Source organism: Mesoplodon densirostris, chromosome 3, assembly GCF_025265405.1.
Source record: "Mesoplodon densirostris isolate mMesDen1 chromosome 3, mMesDen1 primary haplotype, whole genome shotgun sequence".
Lineage (NCBI taxonomy): Eukaryota > Metazoa > Chordata > Mammalia > Artiodactyla > Ziphiidae > Mesoplodon > Mesoplodon densirostris.
In genome coordinates, this window is record NC_082663.1 from 64,530,134 (window position 1) to 64,551,716 (window position 21,583).

Consider the following 21,583-nt stretch of genomic DNA (forward strand, 5'->3'; position numbering starts at 1 on the left):
GACCCAAATAATTAAGAGGGAGAAATAACAGCTTATTGAAAAGTGTTATCTTTACCACATTTACAAATTTGTCAGTTTTTTCAAAGGGAGCCTAGGCTCTGCAAAGAAAACAAAAGCCCCCATCATCACGTAGTTGGTTTCAGAGCTGGAAGATTCAGTTGATTCTCAAAAGCATTTCTCAGGTTTTCATGCTGCTCCATGCTGCATGTTTTTAAGGAATTCTACATATCCGGGCTCTGAAGAGCTGCTGCCAGCTCCCAGTCTGCAACAAAAACTGTCTCAGTGTTTAGACAAGGCAGGACCAAAATCTTCATTTTGAAATCTGTGGATCCCAGCAAGGCTGAAGTGGAAGGAGTTCTTTACTAGAGAACATGTCTGGAGAAAGGCTAAGAAGGTTCTTTAGGTGGAGGAATGAGGGGGTGTCATCACCTTTGTTACTACTGACCCCTCATTTGACCCCGACTCCAGCAACCCCGGGACTCTTTCCAGGGGGACGAGGAGACAGGAACAGCAGTGCTCTGTAGTAAGAGTACTAAGCTTCCAGCACCCCAAGGCCTGATTTTCCAAAATCCTGTCCCTGAGGCTCCTGTAAGTCCATATGAATTAGTCTATCCTGGCACAAGTGGGAAGCTGTATTTGGAGTGTTGTTCAGTCACTGCATTGTATGCATTTCCCCCATTATGTATAAAGTAGGCATCTCAGGAATCAAGGCATTAGATGGGAGTTGAGAATACTGTATGGATTCTTAGCTTTGTTTTTTCACCCCAAAGTTACAGCACAGTCTCGGGATCAGATGATAAAATCAGGCAACAGAAAGGACTGAATGAGTCACGGTCAGCAATTTAGGAATCTTCCTAAGGACGCTGCCCTGGAGCCTCTAGCAATAGCCACCAAGATCCAATCTTGTTACAGCCTCTTAAGTGAGCAGTCACTCCATTTTTTAGATTATCTTTCTGCCTCTTTTTCTCTCATGGTTGAGGTTGGCAAAGAAAAACATGCCTCTTAGAGAAAAAAAGGAGTTAAGCCCATCTGAGTTCAAACTAGATTCCACTCTTTGCTAGTTAGATGGCGTTGGGTGACCACTGGTTTCCTGGGGTCCCTGGGTGCTACTCTGTGAAGCAGAGCCACTACTGCCCTTCCCAGGGCTGTTTTAAGGACCAAATGACCTGACATGTCCAGGGCCCAATACACACTCTGTGGTTAATTAAAGTCCTTACTCTCCTCCCCTGAAGCTATTGCTCTTTCAAACAGAATGCAGTCAATTAAAACTAGAATTATAGGTTTGAGACATCTTGGTTTGACAATCAAATCATTAGCCAAAAGGAGAGTTTGGACCTGTTTTTCTCTTTGTTGGGGTCCAAGCTTGGTATTTAGCAGGCATTGGCTGAGGAAGCAGGCTACATTAAGTCCTGTGATGAGCCTTATTCAAAGGAGAGTTTCATCCAACTTTCAGTTCAGGTGGCTAAGCGCCATCTAAGTTGGGAGAATTAAAGCAATGGTGATTGGTGACTGCGTTCTAACCTGGCATATGTGGCTTAAAGGTTAACTTAGTAGCCAGTGGAGGAAAAGGAGAATTACATGGTGTGTTCTACACTCTCTGAAGGAGGCTGCACTCTCCCCAGGGGCCAATCTTTGGCAGGACTCTTGGGGAAAAATTTTGCCTTGACAAAGTCTCTTTCAATCCTTCAGTCTTCACCTTGGAGGAAAGCCTTGTATCTTGCTCACTGGTGATGGTAAAAGTAGATCCTGACACCTAAAAAAGATGCGATAGTCCAAAAGACGTGACAAATGAAAGCATGCCCACAGTTATGAACCTAGCACAGTACATATGTTATTATTTATTTTTGTTGAGTTTTTCCCCATGATAGTTCAATAGTCAGAGCAAGAAGCTTGTTATCAGCTCTGACATAAGATATGGAGAAAAAAAATTTATATCAATGACATAAGATTACTGGCCACTATTCTAACCAACGTGCCATGACAGATAAGCAGAGCTAACAGACAAAAGAGGAAAGCTAATTTTATCACTTCACTGGGGTTACCTTGTTTTCTTAAATGCTCTATAACATCAAGCAATCACATGTTTAAGTTTTGCTATTGCTAATATATGGGTTGACTATAGAGAAAAAAAAAGATTCTCTGAATTATTCAACAGAAGGAACTTTGCAACTAATAAATGAAGACAGTTACTAACATAGACCAATGGTTAGCCTTAGACGCACAGGTTAAAAAAACCCTGCAAAATTATGACATATCCTTTATTTTTTTGTAGCTATTCTAATTCTTGCCAAACTCAAAAAAAAAAAAAGATTTGAAGTAGCTTACTATAAAAATATAAGTACCGGGACTTCCCTGGTGGTGCAGTGGTTAAGAATCAGCCTGCCAATTCAGGGGACACAGGTTCCACCCCTGGTCCGGGAAGACCCCACATGCTGCAGAGCAACTAACCCCGTGCACCACAACTACTGAGCCTGCGTTCTAGAGCCTGCGAGCCACAACTACTGAGCCCATGCACTGCAACTACTGAAGCCCGCAAGCCTAGAGCCCATGCTCTGCAACAAGAGAAGCCACCGCAATGAGAAGGCTGCGCACCACAACGAAGAGTAGCCCCTGTTCACCACAACTAGAGAAAAGCCTGTGCAGCAATGAAGTCCCAATGCAGCACCCCCCCAATATATATATATATATATATATATATATATATATATATATATATATATGAGTACCATCAGGCCAGTATAACAAAACCAAACTACTGATCAAAAAAACAGGAACAGGAACAAATAAATAAGGGCCAAAAGGAAGAAAAAAATGTAGAATTCTAAGAACACCTATCTGAGGAACCCTACAGCAATTAAGCCCAAAATCTGGTCTTGAGCTTCCTAGCAGCCAGGGTGATAAGGGAATAATGGATGTATGTAGTGGTCAATGCCTAGAAATAAGGAGCACAGGTCAAAAGAACAAATTTTTTTAGTCTTAATCTCTGAAAATAATTTGTGAGAGCTCTTTTCTTAAAAGGGGAATTGGGTAAGATAGTGAAAAAAAAAAAAGTCCTGACAGCTCCTTGGCATAACATGCAAAAATGCTCTCCGTGTACATGAACTATGATCTACCTTGCAGGAACACTATGGAAATAAGTAAGCCTTCACCATTTTAACACAAATTAGGCCCTCGTAGTTGGAATCCCGGCATCCTCAGGCAACCAGAATGTGGCCTTGAGTTTGGACATGAGGAAGATCATTTCCTGGATAATAAGGAGAAGAGATGTCACAAAGAATTTTAGTTTGTATACATGAACTATCCTGGAGCTGGATCCTATTGATTTAGTATAAAATTAAATGAGAGCTATCAATTGGATTATCTGGTGTCACCTGCTAGTTCTTCTCTAGTTTACTTTGGACCTTTCCTCATGGGCTCTTTTCTAATTCCATCTTCTCTGCACACCCTTTTACATGTCAGGGCTTTCCACGGCTCCGGTTCTGTAATCCTCACCCTCTGTTTGATTTCATCTACTCATGGCTTCACCAATAGCCTGTTTTCTGGTAACTTTCAAATTCATTTCTTCAGCCTACACTTCTCTCCCAAGCTTCAGATCCATGAGGCTTCTGGAGAAGTACCTCAAACTCACCAGATCCAAATGGAATTTATCTTTCTTCAAACCCAATCTGGAAACCTAGAAGTCCTCGACAGTTACCAAGTCCTGCAATGTCTACTGCTAGTGGATACATCTTCCCAGGCCACAACTAGAGTGTGCAAAGAATATAATTTTCTTCTAAAATACATTCTGCATAGCAGCAGAAACATGGTTTTTGTCAATTCAACATAAACGCAGCCAATCAGAGTTTCCCTTCTACCACCTCCTCCCTGCAGTTACAATTAAGTTTCACCTCGTATCAAGTGCTTGGCGGGGGGGGGCTTGGAGAGTATGGGTCCTTGCTCTTTATCCACTTCTGTTGATGCTGCATTTGCTTACATGGCTGGGTTCCCTCTGGCCCTCGTCACTGGCATGTTTCTGTACCAGCATCCACTGAGATGTCCATCTGGTCGTTGGTGCCGGATCCACGCAGGTGACCCTCTGTCCTGATTCACTGGCTCCTTTGCCAGTGGCTTCTGTGCCTGCTAGAGAGGGTGAGGCAGGGGAACTTCTCAGCTGCTTCCTATGCCACCCTGGACCCCCAGGTAACTTCCAGGCAAAACTTGGAAACTGAGGCAGAGCTGTCTTCTGCACTTGGATCCTCCACCCTCTCTGGGGACTCATTTATTTGTCCCCCAAACTCTCATCTCAGGCAGTGTGCGCGGGAGGGCCAGTGCTCGGGGCTCCTCCTTGGTGATACTTGCCGCCCTCTCACTGTCTTGTTTCCCTTCCATTCCTCTTCCTTGACATGAGGAGGGAGGGTCTTTTTAAAAAAACCTCATTTGAGGGGAGAAATTCAAAAGTAGGGAGTTGACTCTCTCATTACTATAGTAACAACCCAATCCTGAGGGCCAGGGAAGAGGATGTTTTTGCTGTTGCCTGAACTGCTGAGAGTGCAGGGGAGGGAAAGGAACAATAAATGTCAGGAAAGAAAGAGAAACTAAAAATGTCAAAATATCACCCCAATACATATCTCTTGAACATCTCATATTTAGTTCAGCTGTTTTTGCATCACTTCCTTTTTTTGTCTCTTACCTGGATTGCTACAATTGGGGGGAAAAAAAAAGCCACCCTGAACCCTGAATCTGGTCTTGCAGAACCTTTCTTTAACCCATTCTTTTCCCCAGCTTTACTGAGATATAATTGACATGTAGCATTGTGTGAGTTTAAGGTGTACAACGTGATGATTGGATACATGTATATGTTGTGAAATGATCACCAGGATAGGGTTAGTTAACACCTCCATCACCTCACATAGTCTTGAATTCATTCTTGATACTGCAGCCAGAGTGACTTACTTTTTCTAAAATGTAAATCCAGTCCCATTACTTCCTTCCCCTGAGGTTTCAGTGGCTTTCCACTCCCTTTAGGAAGAGTCAGAACTGCCGAGAACACAAGACAAGATCCCATCTGGAATCTGTCCACCGTTGTCTGCTCTGATGCTCCAAGCTAAGCCACTGGGCATTAAACTGAATTTGAGCACATCTCTCTGTTCTTGTGATGAGCCTTTCTCCTCGGCTCTCCATCTGTTCACCTGATCTTCAAAGTGGACTGCTATTCATCTTTTACATTCAAATGCCACCTCCTCAATGACACTGACTATCTCCCCTCTCTGTATATTCCCCAGAAGCTATGCCTCCTTTCATGATAAGGTTAATGTCTTATTGCACTTACTGGCTAACATACATGCTTCTTCCTTCACTACAGTATAAGCTTCTTGAGGGTAGGGACTCTGTCTTATCATCTTTGTATTTCCAGGGCCCAGCACAGTCCCTTGTGACACTGCAGGTGCTCAAAAAATCTTTCACTGAATGAACAGCCAAATGGCAGGGGATGGACCAGAAGCAAAGCCACCAATAAGGTGACAAAAGGCTCCTGGCATAAGAGGGAGACAGTAGCTGGATACACCACAGTTTAAGCAGCTCATTTCTCCTTTCCTTTTGAAACTTATGTCCTTCTTCCCCACTTTGAAGGCTATAAAGCACAGCATTTTGGGTTTTAAACTTCCTACACTGCCTTGGGGGTCCTCCAGGCATCCCCAGATGGTGGCCCTGTACAGTGGTTGGTGGACCAAGTCTCTAAGCAAAGGTAAACATTTACACTAAGCATCTTCTCTTTTCTAAGACAGTAAGCGTGTTCAGTCATGCAGCACATTTACTGATGACTACATCCAAAGCATGTTGCTGGTTGCTGTGTGTAGTGTCATTTAGAAAGATTTTCATCAAGACCGGTTAAAAATTTTTTGGAGTTTTCGTTTTTAGGAAAAGTTATTTATCCAGAGTTCATTCTGACTCCCCGGACACACGAGAGGGACTATGGAACATTTGATTTGATTAACTGAGTATTAATCAACTTGAATATCCCTAATACTTGAAAAAGTAGCATCAAGGTCAGAAAGAAGGGGGTAGAACAAAAAGTAAGAAAAAAAAATGGAAATGCGTAAATAAACCATCATCCACCCATAAAATGTAATACTCTGAAGAAGCTAAAAAGCATGAGGTAGGTCTATGTGTACCAACTTGGACAGATCTTCCCAAGAGATTAGGTAAAAAAAATAGCAAATTTATAACAAGACATACCATTTGATGAAACTTATGTACTCCCTCCCCTCCAAACAACTAGTTATTTCTATAAGCACATATATGTTGTACATAAATGCATATAAAAATCCTGGAGGGACATACATGGAATAGATTACACTAGTAATTTCTAGGGCTGGAACTGAAAGATCAAGAGTGACTTTTGCTTTATCTGTACTTTTAAAGACATTTGAAAAAGGAAAGCATATATGAACCACTTGCATAATTAAAATGAAAATAAAGGGGTTTTTTTTTTCTAAAAAAGGAGAGAAGCAGGGAGATAAGCATTCAAAGACATAATACCTTTGTGAAATGGAAAACGATTTTTCTCATTAAGTGACAGATTGTTAAATATCGTGAGTTGATAAAGTTTTGTACCTGCCTTCTTACAAAAGGTCTGCCGTTCATAGTTCAGACACGACGGAGTGGGAAGGGAACACGATTAGCGGGCAGAGCGCCTGTGTTCTACTCTTCCTTCTGCCTCTTACTTGGCCCATCACTTAATCGTGCTGAATCTCAGACTCTACAAAATCTATAAAATGGGGATAACAATAACACTTAGGTCATGACATTGCTGTGAAAATTTGTTGTGAGCTGTTGTGAGATGGCCACGTGCCATAGACGGTGACATTCCGTTTTAGACTATTATACAGAACATGGGATTTTAATGCACAGAATATATTCTAAAATAAGGGCTCTGCCAAAGGAGACCAAGATTAATCACTACATAAGAAAAATATGAACAAAGGTGGTTGAAAAGTTAGAGTTTATTTGACAATTCACAAGTGATTTGCAAGTTTTATGGATTAGTTGGAGCCAAATTTGAAAACCAGTAGCTCCTCTTTTCTTCCTGGAATGTCTAACATGCTCTAATTTGTTGCCCAAGTAGTGCAAGCCGTGTCTACTCAAGGAATTCAAGCTTATTTTAACTTAAACTAGAAATAAAAATCAAATATACCACACAGCATTCTAAAACCAAATACAGAGAGTATTTTGTGGTTGTTGTCCTTGTTTGAGATAATTTCTACCAGAGATAATTTGCATACAGTTATCTGTTTATGAATCAGTATGAAAAAAAGAGTAAGGATCATTTAAGATAACAGAAATATTAACTCTCAAAACTTTCTATAGCAATGCAAACACAAACGCCATCTGGTCCTAGTGGTGAATTTAGTATCAAAATAACACATTTAAAAAGGTACATGTAATACACTTAAGCATCTAGAACTTGACTTTGAGGTGAGGCAGCTGAGCCACAGAAAGATAATAAGCCAAGTTCTACTAGGAAACAGTGACCCCCACCCCTGTAGCCTTTTAGAAATGACAGCCACCTGGAAAACCAATATATTAACAGAAAAAATGGTATGTAACATTTAATTTAATAAGTCAATAAGAAAAGTGAAGTTATTTTTATAAACAGCATTTGAGACTGGGTTTACAGAAGACAGACATTATCTTACGTAGACCCTATTTCCGTATTTTGTTTCAGTTGCACAGTATTGAAAAAGTCCTGATTCACATTAAGAAATGGTAGCAGTTCTTTAACAGCTCACCTTGAAATACCAAGGCGCTCTTCAGTTTACCAGAGATGGCTTTATTCTGGCATCTGCACAAAAAGAGTTAACCTGGTACTGATGTTTGCTGGATTTCAGTATTTTAAAATATTATAAACTGCGTATCTGAGTTTGTTGGCTTTTAATTTTTACGTTCAAATGTATTTATCAAATATTAATGGTCTCAACAGAACACAGCTGGAATATCATTGCCTCAAGACATGAGTTGATTTGTTGATTTATTTATTTGCGTGTGAAATCTGGCTACTCTACTCTGTGCTTCCACGAGTCCCTCACTCTGTCTACTCACTGCTGTCGGTCATTCCTTCTGTCTCTTTCACAAGCTCTTGTCCTGTACCTGGCTCAAAGTGACATTTTCATTTTGTAATCTCCCCATTTCTCATGCTCTCAATTACAATTATCAATACATATGCCGACGATTCCCAAATACCTATCTCCAGCTCATATTTTTCTCCTAAGCTCCAACTAGAACTACATTTCTACTTGGATATTCCATAGGCATCTTAAACTCAAAACAGATCTAACCCATCATTCATCTTGCTTTGTCTTGCCGCCACCAAAACTAACCCTTTCCCCATGTTGAATTCACTATCTGAGTAAATGGGATGGTAACACCTGGCTGTCTAACTCAAGAGATCTAGGAATCGTCCTACGTTCTTCTCTTTTCTTTGCCATCTACTGATTCCACCAAGAAGCCCTACTCATTCTACCTCGCAATACTCTCTGAATTCATTTCACCTTTTCCATCCCAGTACAACCACCATAAAGCAGCTTCTCAACAGAGACTACTATGATTTGCAGAACTAACTAGACATTTAAACCATATATTTTAACACTATATCACTTCTTAACAACAAAAATCCTTCAATATCTCTAGATTTTCTTCAGAATAAATCCCAAATCTTTCATATGACTTACAAAGTCTTCCCTGATCTACCCTTCGCCTACTCCTCCATCACCATCTTTTGCCATATACCTTTCCCTAACACCCTGTATGTCAGTGCATTAACCCATTCTAACCTTCTAAATGTCTCAATGCTTTCATCCCTCTAAGCCTTTGCACACGACACATTCTCTACAATTCTCTCACACCCCTTCAACTAGCTAGCTCTTATTCCCCCACCCAAACTCAGCTAGGTATCATCTCTTCTGGAAAAGATTTCTTGACTCTTCTTCCCTCTGGGCTCCCTCATGCCAGTCCTCTTGATCAGAGTACTTATGCACTGTAAACTGTCTGTGTCCTGCATTGAAGTATGAGCTTCTCTCTTGTGTCTCTGTTCCTGGGATATACCATGTGCTCAACAAATATTTTAGGTAAGACAATAGAAGGCATGACTTAAGAGGCCAATGGATCACTTACAGGCCTATTAACAAAATACTAACCCCACAACTGTGATTTCCCAATGAGAAGGCACCTTGCTCTATGAGTCTTTTTAATTAATTCAATTCAAACCCAACCCTTCCTTAAAAAGTTAAACATAGAATTACCATATGATCCAGCAATTCCACTCCTAGGTATATATTCAAAGAAATGAAAGCAGGACTCAAATATTTGTATATGAATGTTCACTGCAGAATTATTCACAATAGCCAAAACGTGGAAATGACCCAAATGTCCATCAATAGATAAATGGATAAACAAAATGTGGTATATCCATACAATGGAATATTCAACATTGAAAGGGAGTGAAATTCTGACATAAGCCACAACATGGATAAACCTTGAAAACATTATGCTAAGTGAAATACACCAAATACAAAAAGACAAATATTATATGATTCCATTTAATTGAGGGCTACCACCCACCTAAAGAACCTAGGGCCATGAGTCACTTCTATGAATGATCTAATGGCCTGATCAGTCACAGAGGCCTTAACTTCTGTGGAAGCACAGTTGACCACAAAGTTACCTAGTAGTGACTGTAAAACCCACATCCTGCTGAACTATTATTAAGTGTTGGAGGATGAGTTATACAGGTTTACCACTTATTTCATTAGGAAACTTAAGAGATAAATTGTCTTCCCAAGGCCTTTATAAACAGTTTGCTACTTAAATTTTATAGACTGAAATTCTGCATATGAAACTTACTTTCCTTGGATTATCTGAAGCCTGTTAGTTTAAAAAAACTGGGGAGTAAAACATATTGCATAAATATAACACCTGCAAACAAAGTATGACTTGCAACTGAATGATGACAAGCATTGTAAACACCAAAGGAGCCTGAAGGAAGAAGTTCAAGAAGAGCAAATATAAAATATATAGTTAAGAAGTGTCCTAACAGAGATATTCTAGACAGGCAAGCTCAAGGGAAAAACGGTACCAGCAACATGAGTAAGATCTCCACCTTCTGACAGTGGACTGGATGACCAGACTGACTGCTGTGGGAACATAGCAGGTATAATCATTTGAGCCTTTTCCCCTCATCCCCCCTCCAAAGGAAAAACCCTGGCAGGGACCCTATACATAGAAATGAAATGTCAAACAGTACAGTGCCTGTCACATAGCAGATATTCAACAAATACCCATTTCTATTCCATTTTATACTGAAGTTGTTGAGAAAGCATTTACTTCAAGTATGTCTGCTTTCTAGCCCTGTTTTCTGAAACAGTCATTCCACTTAAGGTATAACAATCAAATAAGTCATATACACAAGTCATATAGATATGACTTACTATATATATATATATACACACACATATATATGCCTATATAGTAACATAGTTATAAAACACGGATAACAAGATAAAATCATGAATGTAGTTAGAAAAAATACCCACAAAAGAAATTTTTCTATATTACAGAAATGGGCTTAATTTTGGGGGGCACCCATTGTCATCTTAATTTGGTTTTATTAGGAGAAAACAGAGTTAACATTTCTGTCCCTGGGCAGATCTGACGTGAAAATAATTGACAAAAGTAGGTCAGAATCCCATGGACTGGTGAGGTCTGAATGTTAGGTGTCTTATATTAGGTTATAAATCCTGACAGGCAATAATGACAGGATCTTCTGAAAGCCTTTGAAATTCACTAGGGCAGTCCCAACTTGTTTAGTTAAAAGCAGCAGCAAGGTAGGAAATAGAACTTCATGTGACTCTGGCTACCCTGATGTGTCTTAGATAAAAACTGAAGTCATCATGCTCCTACTCTTTTTGCTGGCTTGGTTTTCACAAAAAAATATCCTCTCCTTACCCACATACACTTCTGGTAGCCTTTGGAATGTGTCCTTTAATCTAAAAGATAAAAAGCGTACTTAAAGAGATCAACAAATTGACTAGAAATCTGTTGGGAGCTTATGGCCTTTCCCCTATTCTAGATGCAATTTCTCTCCCTGGGTCACCTGTTTTTGGTAAAAATAACTCAATTCTTTTTTATCTAATATACTAAGCAGAAATCACTTGGCAGTGTAGTGCTGACTGAGTTTTTCCTTGGATAAAATTGTTAGCAACTTGTAGCTACTTTACTAGGTAATATCAATATATAAACAAAAAGAGAAAAACATTCATTTCTTTTAATTCATTAACTATGCTTACTTGTGTGACACCTATATATTGGTTTCCCACAGAGAAAAACTGCCATAAAAATTTAAGGTCCAATTTAACATGAATATTAGTTAAAAATACACTTTCACAATTTAGAGTAAGGTGAATGATACATCTGTTTCCATTCTAAAATGATCCTTTTCTAGTAATTTTTACAATATTTTCTCACATGAAAATTATCTTCTCAACCAATACTTATAGCATAGTATCCTACTTGAGAAAATTTTTTTAAATGTGTCATTCTCAATTACTTCTTACCTGAAAGTTTTCCTCTTTAAGATTTATATAAATTAATTGACTTCATGAATGATAAAGGAACAATGTTAAATATCCAGAGGAAAAAAGTTCAATGAAGACTATTTCATGGCTTCAAGCACTGAATATCAGGATGTTAAAATCATTTGATATCAAATACACAAAAGGATTTCTTTAAAAAACAAGAAACCACTGCCACCAAACACATTTTCCCAAACAGCCTGCCTCGCATTCCAGAGCTGACAGAAAATCAGGTCTGCGAGGAGACAGCAGCTGAGCTGCATACTCCAGAGTTAAGTAAAAACATGGGAGGCCGGAGCACACATGTGAAAGAATACATTTAATTTTAACAAGGCAAAGAAATGAGTTTTAAAAGGTGGTGGTGGTTTAACTGAGTGTCTCTTTTAGTTCCACTTGAAAAAAAGGTGTAAGTTTTTCCTCTAACTGCTTCCCAACAGTTCAATGACAGCAAAACTTTAAATCTATGGTGGTGCTGGAGTTCTTCTATTAGGGACAGGAAGGATGCAACTTCATGAACTTTTTTTAATCTGCAGAAAGGGGGAGGAAAAAAAAGACAGAGAGAAAGAGAGAGAGAGAGAGAGAGAGAGAGAGGAGAAACAAAAACTAATTTTCCAGGCAGGGAAATACTTACAAAACCTTTTATGTCAAAGTTAGGATTTCACAACATAACACACTAATGCAAAATCCAGTAGCACCTGTAAGATTTAAGTAAATGCTGCCATCACTTAAATGCTTTTTAAAAAGTATCTGTAAAAGACTGAAGGAAAAAAAGATACATTCTCCAGAGAACAACAAATGTATTTCAAAATAAAAACTGTATTTTTGTTTTTCTTTTTTTCAATTGTTTTTTTGTACAAGAATTCATAGTTATCATATAATAACTTACACACAATGGGATCAATCTCTGCTCTCCTTTTCTGTGTCACTTCAAGTCCACATGTTCAGGCTATAGTCCCCAACATTATTTTCTGATAAATATATTACCACAGTTTGATCTAAATATACATTATATAATACTTGTCTCTGGGAAAAATCAAATTTTAATATGCAAACTTTTATTTATATAATACAGAAATGAAGAAAACTACAGTAGGCACACAACCTAATTATGACTTGTAGATGATGATTTCTAGATACTCTCCTTCTGTAAATGAATGTTTAAAATAGTCTTAATAAGAAAATTTTATTTATATGTGCACTTGTGTCCACCTTATCCCATATACTGTACACGTCTAATGACAATCTGGGAATTTAAAGGTGCAGCCCTCAAGAAATTGTTGAATCACTAAAAAAAGAAAAAATTAGACTCTATCGGAAAGGAAAAAACTCACAAAATTTCCAATTTTAGATTTCATGTCCATAGGAAAATATTAAAAATAATTTTCTGTATATACATATGAGTATATGTATATATTGAATTACAGATGTCTCATATATCAATACAATTCAAGTGGAGACATTTTGGTGAGTTATTTTCCCATTAAATGACAACTATGTCAAAATTTAAAAATATCTTATTACATCATTAAAATAATTCACTTACCATTGCAACAGCTTACCCTATTTTTTTTTGAATTTTTAACTCTTCATAACCAAATTTCCTGATCCCTAGTGTTAAATCCCCTATTTAAATTAAAATCTGGTGCTCTGTTACTCAGAAACTGATGGATAAAATCACATATACTTCAAAATTCCATCAATCAAATAAATTTTATTACCTGATTTATCAGAGAAATAGCTCTGAGCTTGTGTACCTAAATTATCCTCCCTATTATAAACAGGTGAGGCAAATACCCTAAAATAGATGGAGGTAACTTACATATTATAGCACATATAATACAAGATGATTAAGTGTCTGATATAAACTTTTCAGAGACACCTGAAAACTCACTTTAGAAACTAACTTTAGAAACAAACCATTTATTTTTCACTCTAATATAAATTAATATGTATGTAAATACATACATACACATACATATATATAAAACAAAATTGTCTAGTGTTGATTAGCTGTTTGTGAGTGAAAAAATGGTTACAAATTGATTAACCAGCTTAATTCTGTACTTAACAATTCAACTGTTTTGGGGTACAAACAAAAAGTCAGTGCATTTGTAAACTCCATGGAGTCAGATACTCAAGCATACACTTTAAATAAGAACCCTCCTCAACATCACAAGCATTGGACAGCAAGAATATATGGACTCTTGATGCAGTTCCTACTCCATAAGCAGACTAGACAGCACTTGACTTACTTTTAAAACAGTTTCTTAAAAGAAATATATAAAGAAATGCATGTTTGCTAAAAGTCCTTTAAAATTACCTCAAAACAACATTAAATCCTGTTCACTGAGAAGAGCCCGCTGAATTGAATTCCTGTTTTGAAATGCCTAGTTAACAGTTTAGAATATTGCCTTGTGAGGATTGACTAGAGACGTGGTTGATGTGAAGACCCAGACAGAGTACACGGCTCCAATCCCAATAGTCCTCTGATTGGTTGCTTGATGGAAATGGATCGCCTTTAAAATAGCTATACACCTTAAAATGATCTATAATAAACAGTTTCCCAACAACCATTATTATTTGTAAATTGAAATGCATTAATCATTCAGAAAAGATTTCTTGCAAAATATATAAATAAATGTAACTGCATATTCTGTAAATATACTTAACATTGCTAGACCAGACCGCCAGTGACGGGCTGCTGTATTTCAGTACTGTGTGTCAAATTTATTAGAAATTTAAAAAGAAAAATTTGGAGGGACTCAGCTGCCTTCATTTAGTTGGCTTTAAAATGTGTAATAAAATGGGAGACAATATCTTCTCATAAATACATGGAATCAATATGGAAAAGTAAACTATACAGCAGACAAGATTAGAGAACACCAGAGTGTACCAGAGTGGTCACCAGAGTGAAATATCTTCCAGTATAAAAAAAGGGAAGAACTCTATACACCCAGTTATAGTAAGTATGTTTCAATTAAAGATGCAGCTCACTCTCACTCCTGGCAAGAATTAATTGGTAATGGCACTGCTGCCAGCAGTGCAAAAATATCCTGAGAAATTATTCAGATTACAACAAAAGACAGGGCTTTCATCACTAAGTTTTTGCACAAAACACAGCTTTAGATATCATAAATAAATTAATTTAAAAAGCAGATAACCTTCACTGTGTTGAACACAAAAAGGGGATGTGACCCAGACATTTGTTAATTCTCCCATTGGCTAATATCAGAAAGAAAGATTGCATTAAGTGTCTGTTTATAACTTTCTAGTTAACTATGGCCAATAATATACATGGAGGTAATCTGTAGTTCAAGTTTTTCATCTCTTTTTCCCCAACTAGCTACAAGCTCAACTCTAAAATTTACACTGAAATATACAATTCCAATTTTCAAAAGATCCTCCTCCTGGACAAGGGATATTCAATTTTTTTGTGCAATCTTGATGCAGAGCCCAAACAGTCCTATGAAGAGAGACAGTATATTTTTTAATCAATTGGCACTGAAATTTAACTTTCCTTAGCTGCGTTCTAGTAGCTTGGCCAAGTTATCTCGTAATTCTGTTAGTTCAAAGATTTTTCCATCAAGAATTTCTAACAGTGTCTTCAGGTTATTGCGAAAAGCTTCCTGTTCATTCTGACTTTTCTCCAGACGTTGCTCCAAGTCAGACAGTTGTCCCTCCAGGTCTTTGTTCCGAATTTCTACTTCCTTTAGAAACAAAAGTGTGATATATATATGTGTGTCAGTTTAAGACTTAACAAACAATATAACTTCTGTTATGACTAATATTGTGGTAGTTAATGAAGTTTGATAATTAGGATGACCTTCTGAGTCTCAATAAAATTTAAGGAGGTTTTTAGATTTTGCCATCTGAGAAATCCCTGTGGTTTTATTGATTGGTTTGTTCATGAATACATCTGTCCCCCCAACATAAATTTCCTGACTGCTTGCTTTGTGCCAGGCAACACTAGTCTAGGCACTTCAAATACTGAGGTCGGATGAAGACCCATTTTGTGGATTATCTGCGTCTCTTTTCTATTTCTGCCCATGTTCTTTTCCTCTGGCACAATTGTTAGCAATCTCAGATGAAAGCAGGCAGAGAAAAAGAGAGAAATTAATTTTTTCTCCTTATTGGAAATTTTGGAGAAAGATTTAGAGACGAAAAATGACTCAAATAAGGTTTCAGGATCCTCTGAATATGTTAATTATTCTTTGTTTCGCCTCAATATCAAATGAATGCATATGGTAGAGAATATAGCTCATCTGCTAAAAACTGTAGTGAAGATATATAATAACTGTACACATAAGAGAATTATACAACTAACAATTCCAATATACTGCAGATTAAGGAAAGAAAAAAATGACAAAAGGGAAGTAAAAGTTCATGACAACAAAAAAAATTTTAACTTTTTAAACAGAATAAAATCTGGCATACTTAAAAATTATTTAGAAGTTACTATATTATACCTGAAGGACAGTAGACTGTTTTTAAAAAATTATTGAAAGGCAATCTGGTAAACGTTAAATGGAAATAACAGAACACGAAGCAGCACACTGCAACGAGGCAAAAATTTGTATGCATGAGGACAAACAATGGGAATTAAAGTACACACAGAAAATAGGAAACAGTTCTGGTTGTTGGGATTATGCGCACTTCTTTCCAAAATGTATTTGTCCTATAATACCAGCAAAATTAAACTTTTGAGAAAAATAATTGGAAAACTGACTTGAATACATATAAGAATGTAACCATTGATTTAGCATTTTCAACACAAAGAAATATTCACATGTTTAACTAAGAGCAAAGCTCAAGCAAAAGGACACCACAGATGAGTCGAAGAGCCTGGGAAAATACAAAAAAAGGAAGAAAGCAGTTATAATGACTTATAAAGAAAGAATTTACGGAATTCCAATCTAATCTTAAAGTATTTACTGTTAGATGTTAACCAGGTATGTTTCTAATCTTTTTCCTTTGAATAATCTACAAGGTGAAGATAAGTAAACTGAGAGCAGATTCTGAAACCAATAAAATATTTATAAATTCAGAAGCCAAGTTCATGGAGGCTCTAAACTATGGAGGAGAAAACAGACCCTGGGATCAAATGTAAAAATTCCACTCATGATTGCACAGCATGCTCTCTTGCCTGCTTAAACAATAAGCTTAAGAGTACTGTAGAATGTTTCCAACTGTAAAAATAGACCAAATGTCATTCACTAGAAAACACCCACTTCACCAGGCACCGCCCAGTTTGCCCTCTAAAGCCGTCCTTAAAAATGAAAGGCTTCCTTGTTCTCCTTGCCAATCAATGAAACATCCAACCATTTTCAGTGGAAGCAAGCAAAACACCAAATTCCCTCAGCTATTAAAATTGAGCTGTTCTCTCCAGGAGTCTTGTGCTCTAAGCCATTTCTCTGATGGAGGAATTTCACTAGGCCCCTAACAAAAGGGATCCAATACAATGCTGTTGGTGCTGGTCTATTCTGAGGCAGAGAATAAGATCCCAGAGGAAGAACAGACAACCCAGGATCAGTATGAAGCAACCTGATGGTGGCATGTCCCAGTTTTCTACCTTCTGTCTATATTTTCCATCCCTTCTTCTTGACTTTTATTCTCCCTCCCAACTCATTCTTCTGCTTATTATCATTTTTGTGCTACTATTTCCCCTTCTCCTTTACCGATATGTGAGCATATGCCAGGGGCACCAAGATAAAGCACTAGGCCAGAATTTGCTAAATCCCTTTGAGTGCTTTAAAAGGCAGTAACTGAAAGTATATAAATACAAATGCTCTGTATTTGTTAGATATGGAGTCTACAACACTACAGTGATTAAAAAAATGTAAACAATTATTACCGCCATCAATGGGACCAAGTCAGGTTATAAATTTAAATCTTGCATCATTTAATCTAAATAAAAGCTACAAAAAATTGTCTCTATTGATATCTGATTCACACCTTAAACTCTTAAAAGTAAAATAAATTATTGTTCTATTAGATTATTAACCTTCATATATAACATGACATAAATCATCAAAACAAGTATTAATAATTCAACAGAAAAATGGGTAAAAGAAGAAGTTATTCAACAATTATTTACTGAGTGTCTTCTACATACTAGGCACTGAAGATAAAGTAGAAAATAAAGACAGGCCCTATTTTGATGGAGCATGCATTCTAGAAGGAAGATACTGGTAACAAAGAAGTCAACAGAACAGACGTCTGTGTAACCGAGGAAATCACTGTGTGCACTGAAATCTTTCAACCATCTTTCCAAACTATGTAAACCAATAATAACAACAAATAAAATGACATGAATTCCACAACTTCAACTAGAAGAAAGAGAACAATACAAACTTCAAGTTACCTATAATTAGGAGATATAAGCACCAGTTTCTAGCAAAGATATTTCTCAAGTTCTTACTCTCTTCGCAGAGGGCAAGGCAGGGTTGTGGGGAAATGCACAGAAGAAGGAAGAGGAGAATGAAAGGCCTAAGAATGAACTCTAATAATCCAAAGAAAGAGAAAGACCACTGAAAGTGCCAAAATACTGGTGGAAAACAAAACGTCCTGGTAGACCAGAGCAGCCTACAAGAAGCAAATTCACAGTGTACAGGACACTCGAGAAGGCAACCTTGGAAAGGCATACTTCTGAGAGTAAAAAGAAGAGAAAGGGACTTTGGGGATAGCTAATCATAAAACAAATGGTCCTTCCACTGGGAAATTCATTTAGAAAGTCCAAAAATTATGATATGGGCAAAGGTATACCAGGCAGGGGTTGTAACAGTGGTAGAAAAAGTGGCGAAGAAAGACACCTTTAATGCTAAAAGTGACAACACACCATGAAGATATAACAATTATGTTTATGTACCAAGAAACACAGTAGCCACCTTTATAAAGTAGAAACTACAGTAGGTCTAAGGAGACATAGAAAAAAATACACTGATAAGAGCTTTTAATATTCCACTCTCAATATAGGACTGATCAAGAGGAACAATAACAAAAAAGGTAAGGATATAGAAGGCCTTAAACTACAAAATCAATAAAGAGCATTCATAAAATTGATCATATGCTAGATTACACAAAAAATCAGTAAATTGGGCCTCCCTGGTGGCGCAGTGGTTGAGAGTCCGCCTGCCGATGCAGGGGATACGGGTTCATGCCCCGGTCTGGGAGGATCCCATATGCCGCGGAGCGGCTGGGCCCGTGAGCCATGGCCTCTGGGCCTGCGCATCCGGAGCCTGTGCTCCGCAACGGGAGAGGCCACAACAGTGAGAGGCCCGCATACCGCAAAAAGAAAAAAAAAAAAAATCGGTAAATTATGCAAAGCAGAAATTACATAAACAAACCCTTGTGATCACAATGCAGTGAAACTAGAAATAAGTAACTAAATCATAAAACTAAAAGGCCCTTCCACAAGCAAATTAAAACACGTTCTTTTAAAGACTTCTAGCGTGAAAGAGAAATAAAACCAAAATTACAGAATTTCAAGAAATAATGATAATGGAAACACTGTCAGAATCTATGGGACACATTAAAGCAATGACCAGAGAAAAATCTATAGCCTTAAACACAAATAAATAAAAATGAAAATAAAGGAATTAAATTCCCTTCTCAAACTGCTAGAAAAAGAATAAAAAAGTAAACCAAAACAAAAGGCAGAAATAAAGGTAAAAGTAAAAATTCATTAGGTAGAGGACAGAAAAAGAGTAACACTAATTAATAAGTCAAAATCTCCTTTCGCAAAAAGCTTAAAATAGACATATCATTACTTAAGAAAAGAAAAAAAAAACTATATAAAATAAGAAATTATAAAAGTTCCCACTGAATATTTGAAAACCCAGATGTAAAGCTTAAACAGCCCAATATCTGCAGAAGAAAGAGAGAGTAAACATGGAATTACTCCATAAAAAGCACCAGGCCCAGATGGTTTCAAGGGGAAGTTCTATTAAACTTTCAAAGACCAGACAGTTCCAATATGACATAAATTATTCCAGAGCATAGAAAATAAACAAAATCTTCCAAATTATCTTATGAAGCTAGTATAGCCTTGATACCTAAATCTTATAAATTCAGCCCCCACCTGAAAAAGGAAGAAAGTTACAGACCAATATTACAAATGAATATCATGTAAAAACTGTAAATAATAGGGAACAAAAATCTGGTACCACATTAATAAAATGATATACCACAGCTAAGTGGTATTTATTCTAGGAATGCAAATGTGGTTCAGTTTTAGAAAATCCATTAATAAAATAAACCATATTAATTGATCTGGGGAGAGAAACTATGATTATCTAGATACTAAAAAAGCTATCAACAAAATTCACTCATCCATGGTAAAAACACTCAAGAAAATAGGAATAAGCCATTCTCATAATATGGTAAGATATGTATATTTTAGTGCTAAAGCCAGCATTTCAATTAATGGAAAAATATTAGAGGCATTTCCACAAAGATCAGGAACAAGATAAGTCTGTCACCTCCACTATTGTTTAACACTGTACCTGTATTTTTGGTTTGTTTGTTTACTCCTCAGTGCATGAGATCTTTTTTTTTTTTAACATCTTTATTGGAGTATAATTGCTTCACAGTGTTGTGTTAGTTTCTGCTGTAAAACAAAGTGAATCAGCTATATGCATACATATATCCCCATATCCCCTCCCCCTTGCATCTTCCTCCCTCCCACCCTCCCTATCCCACCACTCTAGGTGGTCACAAAGCACAGAGCTGATTTCCCTGTGCTGTGCAGCTGCTTGCCACTAGCTATCTATTTTACATTTGGTAGTGTATATATGTCCATGCCACTCTCTCACTGCATCCTACCTTACCCTTCCCCCTCTCGGTGTCCTCAAGTCAATTCTCTCTGTGTCTTTATTCCTGTCCTGCCCCTAGGTTCATCAGAACCATTTCTTTTTAGATTCCATATATATGTTAGCATACATTATTTGTTTTTCTCTTTCTGACGTACTTCACTCTGTATGACAGACTCTAGGTCCATCCACCTCACTACAAATAACTGAATTTAGATGCTTTTTATGGCTGAGTAATATTCCATTCTATATATGTGCCACAGCTTCTTTATCCATTCATCTGTCGGTGGATACTTAGGCTGTTTCCATGTCCTGGCTATTGTAAATAGTGCTGCAGTGAACATTGTGGTACATGACTCTTTTTGAATTATGGTTTCCTCAGGGTACCTGCCCAGTAGTGGGATTGCTGGATCGTACTGTAGTTCTATTTTTAGTTTTTTAAGGAACCGCCATTCTGTTCTCCATAGTGGCTGTATCAATTTACATTCCCACCAACAGTGCAAGAGGGTTCCCTTTTCTACACACCCTCTCCAGCATTTATTGTTTCTAGATTTTTTGATGATGGCCATTCTGACCAGTGTGAGATGATATCTCATTGTAGTTTTGATTTACATTTCTGTAATGATTAATGATCTTGAGCATTCTTTCACGTGTCTGTTGGCAATCTGTCTATCTTTTTTGGAGAAATGCCTATGTAGATCTTCTGCCCATTTTTGGATTGGGTTTTTTGTTTTTTTAATATTGAGCTGCATGAGCTGCTTGTAAATTTTGGAGATTAATCCTTTGTCAGCTGCTTCATTTGCAAATATTTTCTCCCATTCTGAGGGCTGTCTTTTCATCTTTATGGTTTATGGTTATGGTTTATGGTTTCCTTTGCTGTGCAAAAGCTTTTAAGTTTCATTAGGCCCCATTTGTTTATTTTTGTTTTTATTTCCATTTCTCTAGGAGGTGGGTCAAAAAGGACCTTGCTGTGATTTATGACAAACAGTGTTCTGCCTATGTTTTCCTCTAAGAGTTTGATAGTTTCTGGCCTTACATTTAGGTCTTTAATCCATTTTGAGCTTATTTTTGTGTATGGTGTTATGGAGTGTTCTAATTTCATTCTTTTACATGTCCCTGTCCAGTTTTCCCAGCACCACTTATTGAAGAGGCTGTCTTTTCTCCACTGTATAT

General features: G+C 37.3%; 1 protein-coding gene across 1 annotated transcript in view; it reads right to left on the reverse strand.

Annotated features, from left to right (window-relative positions):
• Positions 1-12,428: 12,428 nt before the first annotated feature.
• The window catches only part of HOMER1 (homer scaffold protein 1), a 137,740-nt gene continuing 128,585 nt past the window's right edge, over positions 12,429-21,583 (reverse strand). Inside the window, exon 9 of the mRNA XM_060093087.1 lies at positions 12,429-15,310. Within this exon, the coding sequence (XP_059949070.1) occupies positions 15,122-15,310 (189 nt within the window). The 3' untranslated portion in view covers positions 12,429-15,121. The remainder of the gene's footprint in view (positions 15,311-21,583) is intronic.